Source organism: Trichomycterus rosablanca, chromosome 6 (genome assembly GCF_030014385.1).
Source record: "Trichomycterus rosablanca isolate fTriRos1 chromosome 6, fTriRos1.hap1, whole genome shotgun sequence".
NCBI lineage: Eukaryota > Metazoa > Chordata > Actinopteri > Siluriformes > Trichomycteridae > Trichomycterus > Trichomycterus rosablanca.
The window spans coordinates 23,712,177-23,719,857 of record NC_085993.1 but is presented as its reverse complement, the minus strand read 5'-3'; the positions used below and the strand labels follow the sequence as shown (position 1 = coordinate 23,719,857).

The following is a 7,681-nucleotide window of genomic DNA, read 5'->3' as shown; positions in this document are numbered from 1 at the left end:
AAGCTCGCCTGTGATTCCAGTTGGTGATAGATCGTGTAGTGTGAAACCCCCTATCGCCGATCAGTCGTGTAGTGTGAAATATACACCGACTGAAAGACTACCGAGTGCAAAAGATTCAGTCGTGTAGTGTGAACTGTACAGCGACCCGACAAATCAGAAAGTCGTGTAGTGTGAACTTGGCATTAATCATTCGGGTTTCCAAATCTGGAGCGCCGCCCTTGCATTGTGTTACGCCTTTTTACCCTTGTGGCTTGCCGTAGTATTTAGGCCTGTACTATCGCGTTGCTCTTCAGTCTCGGACGTTTCCTGTGAAGGTCGTGAGTTGTAAGGGCACAATTCTAATATGTTACATTTTCGTATTTACTCTTTTTGTGGTTTAAATGTGGATGTTTAAGTTACATTGTTTGATCAAGTTTCGTTACAATTGTAGCGAACTGTACCAGAAAAGCATATTAAACTTAGCTAGTCTGTGTGATAGCTAGCATGCTAACCCGGCTAAAGGTTTTCCGTAATGTTAATTAAAATGTGCTACATAATGTTCACGCACTATGCCAGGTGTTTATTCTTTTAACACAACCCTAGCTGATTTCTTTAGTTTTCGCTAAGTATAAATGTAGTTGTTTAATTATATAGATACCGAGGATAACATTATAGTAACTATGGCATGTTGTATTGGTGCAATTACGTGGCCTTTACCATGTCTTGGTTAATGTTACGCTTTATTATTCATGCAGAACTTGCGTTATTATGTCATAATATTTAGTTCACCATGTAATGCTGGCACCATTATATGTAACGGTTTCTGCACGTGTAGACCTTGGTCATCTTAGTTCTGTTCCCAATGGCTACTGCTTTCTGTACCAACAGATCTTTTCAGAATGGCCCTCGCAAAGCCTAATATGAGAGGTCTTCTCGCAAAGAGGTTGAGGTTTCACCTGCCTGTCGCGTTCGGACTGTCTTTGTTGGCAGCAGTTTTTTTCAAGGTCAGTGACAATGTCTTCATGTACGCATTTATGACTGAACCTATAGAATATCAGCAACAGTAAAGAGGTCATGGTGACACAGAGATGTCATATGTGACTGTCGGATGTCGAATTGCCCGGCAAGCATGTTAAAGTTTTGGTTTGTAAAACCTGACCTGTACCCATCATTCATTTTTGGCTTGTTTGGATAAGCTTTTATTTTTGTAGGTTTTCTCCCCTACACATTCATTCTAAACTGCATAACTAAAATGATGTGTGTAAAATGGGAGTTATAATTTATTTTTTCATTAGGCAGCACGGTGGCTAAGTGGGTAGCACTGTCGCCTCACAGCAAGAAGGTCCTGGGTTCGATCCCCGCCCCAGGTGGGTGGTCTGGGTCCTTTCTGTGTGGAGTTTGCATGTTCTCTCCGTGTCCTTGTGGGTTTCCTCCGTGTGCTCCGGTTTCCTCACACAGTCCAAAGACATGCAAGTGAGGTGAATTGGAGATACTAAATTGTCCATGACAATTACATGTTTGATGTAACCTTGTGAACTGAAGAACCTTGTGTGTAATGAGTAACTACCTGTTTTGTCATGAATGTAACCAAAGTGTAAAACATGATGTTAAAATCCTAATAAACAAACATTTTGTTTGATTACTGCACATTTTCTTTTAACATCAGATCAGATAGAATCTTTCAGTTGAATCTGCTTGCTTATGAAATATTTTGACAATCACTTGTATATGAATATTTTCTTTGCTCCATATTTAGTAAATGCATTCTATTTTATTTGCATACCATATTTTCTTAATTGTATAGACAAAATTACAGAATTAAATGGGTGGTAGTCAGTTCATCCACAGCTTTCTTATCCCAGACCTGTGTGCATACATTATCAGTTATAAAGTACTGCAAGGTGAATAACTCTAGTGATCAGTTTTTAAATGGATGTCTCGTGTTCTTTAGTACACAGTCAGTGAGCCCAGGAAAAGGGCTTATGCTGATTTCTACAAGCAGTATGATGCCATAAAGGAGTTCAATGCCATGAAGGAAGCTGGAGTTTTTGAAAGTGCGAGACCCTCTGGTGAATAAACTGATGTAAGTACTTTATAGCTCTTTATACTTTATAATTTTTATTGTTATTATTTTTGCACTGTTTTTATTAATATTTTATTCTATTTTATAATATTTTTTGCACATGTAACTGTTCTGTATATTTTTGTTTTTTCTTATTTTTATTTTTATATTTCCCTGTAACTTGCTTTGGCAATACGAATGTCCTTATTTGTCATGCCAATAAAGCTTCTTTTGAGTTTGAGTATAGCTCTCAAACATAATTTCTGTACTTGCCTAAAATGGTTAAAAGTCAATTCCCAAATGTGTGTACACCTTTCTTTGTTCTATTTATTGAAGTATTCATTACTTATGTTATTAGGGCTGCAAGTAATGATTTTGATGATTTATTAATTACATCAGTTAAACACAATTTTCTTTGATCTTTGTATGTCGTGTGTACACGTTTTTAATTACATGAATTAATTTAAAAAGTGCACTAATCGTGGGTGAGGGTGCATTTCATTAATGGGCTGTTCCACCAAACTTTTATCTTTGTTCCACACTGAATCTAGTAACACACAAATTAATTATTTGGAATGTGTATTGGTCAATTTCAGGCACCTTGTTTAATTTTTTACAAGGTTTCTAAGCAAAAGATGGTTGTAAGAGTAACAGGATTGAGTTTTTAACATAATTAGTAAATACATGAAATATAGTGGCATAGAGTTCATGCTAAAATCTAAAAAGAACATGGCACAGTCTAGTGATTTTATAAAAAAAAAAAAAAACTACGAAAATTATGTAGTTACAGTTTTATCAGACATACATCAAATAACTTACGTTTGGTCTTCTTGTGGTCTTTAGTAGATACAGATAATTTACATTTCAGTTGAAAATGTGATTTGTAGAATATTTCCAGATTTTTTTGAAGAATGTAACAGGACTGAGTGGAAAACCCATGGACATGACTAAAACATGTATTTTAACCACATTATTGTACATTTCTTATGGAAAATAGATGTTAAAAACTTAGATGAGGGAAAAAAGGATTTCTGAAAGATTTTACTTCTTTCATTAAGATGTAGTATTACAAAGTGTGGACATGAAAAAATAAATTCAGTGTTAGAGGGAGTTTATTAACATTTTAAATTATATATCCTAAATTTGCAATTGCAGGACATCTTGCTCAATTAAAAATTAATAATTTAAAAGTTAATTTTCATATACATGTCTTGGTGATGGAAATGGCACAGATTTGGTGGAATGGCCTTTATATTGGTGTGTTTACTCTGTACAGACTCATGTATGCACTTATAACATGAATAAATTATTACAAACCAAATTGTTACTTACTATGCCTTAATACCAGCACCATTTTAAATGTATTGGTTTATTTGCCACTATTATTAGAAACTTGCTGTGCCCCTTCTATGTATTCAACATGCTTTCCTCTTTAGCTGCTTGTGCATCACAATTGTACTTGTGTGTGTGACCTTATGTGAAACGTTTTTATACATTAAATTATTGTTGTATGTAGTCTATGAAATTTTAAATTTTAGTTTGTACATGCTAGTTAGACAGTGGTTTTATTTTTTAGGTATGCTAGTATGGAATTAACAGACTTTCTAATAAATATGTAATTATAATTATAGGGCCGCTAAGTTAAATCTCTTAAAAATAAAAATAAGCAACAAATTAAGTTTTTGTAATTATTATTGTGTTCTGAAGCTGCTGACTAACAAGCTTTTCTTTTTCTTTTTTCTTACAGGGTATTTCCATCTCTGCATTCCTAGTGTGATCCTACACCTTTACTGCTGATTGCAAACACTGCTTTCTAATGTGCTCCCAAAATACAAATAAACTATTGGTATAACTACAGCAATGTAATTTTTTGTGTCCAATAAAATGTATTTATACCATATGTTTGTTTAATGTGTCAACATCTGTTAATATGTTTAGTTGACAATGGGGTAAGACATTTGTATTCTGTATTCTGTACACAATGCTTTTTAGTCTGTATTGAAGTATTTCACTGAAGAAGTAATATGTAGTTTTCTTGCATAAAGGCACTTGTGAATGCAGGTAAATTAGTACTAATTAAATGTATAATATTACATAAATACATTATAAATAATACTACCTTATTAAATTATAAAATTACTATCAATAATGGCATAATTTTATTGAATGGAGTGCCAGTCCTATCTACAAAATATTTCAATATGAGAAACTTGATTATGGTAACTTCATGTAGATATTAAAGTAATTTGACTAAATGTGAAGTAAATTAGATAGCTTAATTATTTGTAAATTGGTTAGTTGGTAGAACTTATTTGTGCCATGAGTACAAAGATTGCAAGTGAAGGCTTATAAACTCAGGTTGTGCTCTGGTTCTCTATTATTTCAAATTGCATTGAAATATTGCCTTGATGTCCTCTTGTGATGGTGCGAGATGAGAACTTGAGCTGCTGGATATCAGTACTGATCGAAGTTCAGTTGAACTCTTACCAAATTCTCAGAAGTTGTCCTTGGTCATTTTGTGATGACCGAGACAGATCAACATGGGGTGGTTGAGTCAAAAACCTAACTCAAGTTTTTGATCAGTGGTCCTGATGAATTTATATGTGATTTAGTTTCACACTAAAGAAACTGATGCAGAAGATAGTGATTGGTTAAGAAGTGTTCTGGGTGGGTGTTCCACCAACCCCTCTCACAGGATGGATGTAGAAAAAAAGTGAAGCATATTAAAACCGTGTTTAAAGTTTTAAACATTATTGTAGCATGCATTTAAGACCAAAATTATGTATTGCATTCCCTGAGTATTTTAGTAAAGCAAAGAAATTAAACAATAATGAAATATGCTACAATCTTATAAATTACATATGATGCAGAGGGTCTTATGAATGTCCTGTAAAAAGGAAATAGTCTTTAATGTTGCTTTTTCACACATTCAATTATCTTGTTATTTTGTCTTGTTAGCATACAAATTCAGTGTGTTACGCTAACAAGGACAAACGTGTACAGGACATTGTTATTGCACAACCTTTAACTACAGATCATGCTGGTGCCTGTTACAATTAACCCATAAATAACTTTCGCTATGAGCTAATCATAGTGGACGCTGCCATTTTTGTGTCTCAGAATGTCATGTCACTTTACAGAGGGGGGAGGCTGAGGGTGTGGTTATCCTGGCCTCTTCCAGGGTTCACTGCAACACACTAAATAATGTAATTACAAAATAATGAATGTGGCTTTAGGTGTCTACTGGATGGAAGCTGGCAATGTGTACATGATTTGTGTCCTTGGATGGAATACACTGCATGCCAATATCAAGTGGGGTGAGTTATTCCTACTGCAATCACACTATAAACTATAATGGTGTATGTAACGATTGATACCTGTTGTGTTGAGGTATGTGCATATGTTGCTTTTGGGGTGCTAAGCCCTATGTTCAATGCTAACTTAGTCTTAGAGTAGTCCCAGGAACTGCCTGTTCAATAAAAGCACTTTTCCTATGGCTGTGTCTTTGATTGATGTCTTGTTGGTGTCAGAAGCGGGGATGGATAGAGAGCTACCTGTTGGTGAGGTTGATTGGCTGCTGGGATGAGGAGAAGCCTGAGCTCAGTGTGTGGAGCAGGTCATCAATGACACTCTTTAGGGATTGGTTACTGAGCAGGATGCCTGCCCAACCCCAGCTGTCAGAGCCAGTGCATCACCCTAACGATGGTGAAGCTGAGTGGAGTTGACACAGGGACAGCGCTGAAAGACTTTAGTTGTCTACCGGATGGAAGCTGGCAATGTGTACACGATTCGTGTACCTGGATGGAAGTGCACTGCATGCCCATGTCAAGAGGGGTGAGTTGTTCCTACCTGTGAGATTTGTGATAATGTCTGTGCATATACTGTATATAGGCGTGGGTTTCCTCCGGGTGCTCCAGGTTCCTCCCACAGTTCAAAAACATGCAAGTGAGGTGAATTGGAGACACTAAATTGTCCATGACTGTGTTTGATATAACCTTGTGTGAACTGATTAACCTTGTGTAATGAGTAACTACCGTTCCTGTCATGAATGTAACCAAAGTGTAAAAACATGACATGGGGATAACATGCAAACTCCACACAGAAAGGACCCGGACCGCCCCACCTGGGGATCGAACACAGGACCTTCTTGCTGTGAGGAGACAGTGCTACCCACTTAGCCACATTTTTGTGAGATTTGTGATAATGTCTGTGCATATATACACATATATATATATATACAGTGTATCACGAAAGTGAGTACACCCCTCACATTTCTGCAAATATTTCATTATATCTTTTCATGGGACAACACTATAGACATGAAACTTGGATATAACTTAGAGTAGTCAGTGTACAGCTTGTATAGCAGTGTAGATTTACTGTCTTCTGAAAATAACTCAACACACAGCCATTAATGTCTAAATAGCTGGCAACATAAGTGAGTACACCCCACAGTGAACATGTCCAAATTGTACCCAAATGTGTCGTTGTCCCTCCCTGGTGCCATGTGTCAAGGTCCCAGGTGTAAATGGGGAGCAGGGCTGTTAAATTTGGTGTTTTGGGTACAATTCTCTCATACTGGCCACTGGATATTCAACATGGCACCTCATGGCAAAGAACTCTCTGAGGATGTGAGAAATATAATTGTTGCTCTCCACAAAGATGGCCTGGGCTATAAGAAGATTGCTAACACCCTGAAACTGAGCTACAGCATGGTGGCCAAGGTCATACAGCGGTTTTCCAGGACAGGTTCCACTCGGAACAGGCTTCGCCAGGGTCGACCAAAGAAGTTGAGTCCACGTGTTCGGCGTCATATCCAGAGGTTGGCTTTAAAAAATAGACACATGAGTGCTGCCAGCATTGCTGCAGAGGTTGAAGACGTGGGAGGTCAGCCTGTCAGTGCTCAGACCATACGCCGCACACTGCATCAACTCGGTCTGCATGGTCGTCATCCCAGAAGGAAGCTGACGCACAAGAAAGCCAGCAAACAGTTTGCTGAAGACAAGCAGTCCAAGAACATGGATTACTGGAATGCCTTGTGGTCTGACGAGACCAAGATAAACTTGTTTGGCTCAGATGGTGTCCAGCATGTGTGGCGGCGCCCTGGTGAGAAGTACCAAGACAACTGTATCTTGCCTACAGTCAAGCATGGTGGTGGTAGCATCATGGTCTTGGGCTGCATGAGTGTTGCTGGCACTGGGGAGCTGCAGTTCATTGAGGGAAACATGAATTCCAACATGTACTGTGACATTCTGAAACAGAGCATGATCCCCTCCCTTCGAAAACTGGGCCTCATGGCAGTTTTCCAACAGGATAACGACCCCAAACACAACCTCCAAGATGACAACTGCCTTGCTGAGGAAGCTGAAGGTAAAGGTGATGGACTAAACCCAATTGAGCACCTGTGGCGCATCCTCAAGTGGAAGGTGGAGGAGTTTAAGGTGTCTAACATCCACCAGCTCCGTGATGTCATCACGGAGGAGTGGAAGAGGATTCCAGTAGCAACCTGTGCAGCTCTGGTGAATTCCATGCCCAGGAGGGTTAAGGCAGTGATAATAATGGTGGTCACACAAAATATTGACACTTTAGGCACAATTTGGACATGTTCACTGTGGGGTGTACTCACTTATGTTGCCAGCT

At 38.0% G+C, this 7,681-nt stretch overlaps 1 protein-coding gene across 1 annotated transcript; it reads left to right on the top strand.

Moving 5' to 3' along the window:
• Nucleotides 1-224: 224 nt before the first annotated feature.
• Nucleotides 225-3,941, top strand: LOC134316380 (cytochrome c oxidase subunit 6C-1). Its single transcript, XM_062996736.1, has 4 exons — nt 225-324; nt 868-983; nt 1,931-2,062; nt 3,789-3,941. The coding sequence occupies exons 2-3, from the start codon at nt 879-881 to the stop codon at nt 2,054-2,056; spliced, it is 231 nt and encodes a 76-aa protein (XP_062852806.1). The 5' UTR covers nt 225-324; nt 868-878; the 3' UTR covers nt 2,057-2,062; nt 3,789-3,941.
• Nucleotides 3,942-7,681: the final 3,740 nt, after the last annotated feature.

What these genes read in the sequence shown, in the direction of transcription:
- LOC134316380 (XM_062996736.1), top strand. Translation starts at nt 879, where the DNA reads ATGGCCCTCGCAAAGCCTAATATGAGAGGTCTTCTCGCAAAGAGGTTG. An exon ending in TGGCAGCAGTTTTTTTCAAG is followed by an intron (nt 984 to 1,930) that starts GTCAGTGACAAT and finishes CGTGTTCTTTAG; the next exon opens with TACACAGTCAGTGAGCCCAG.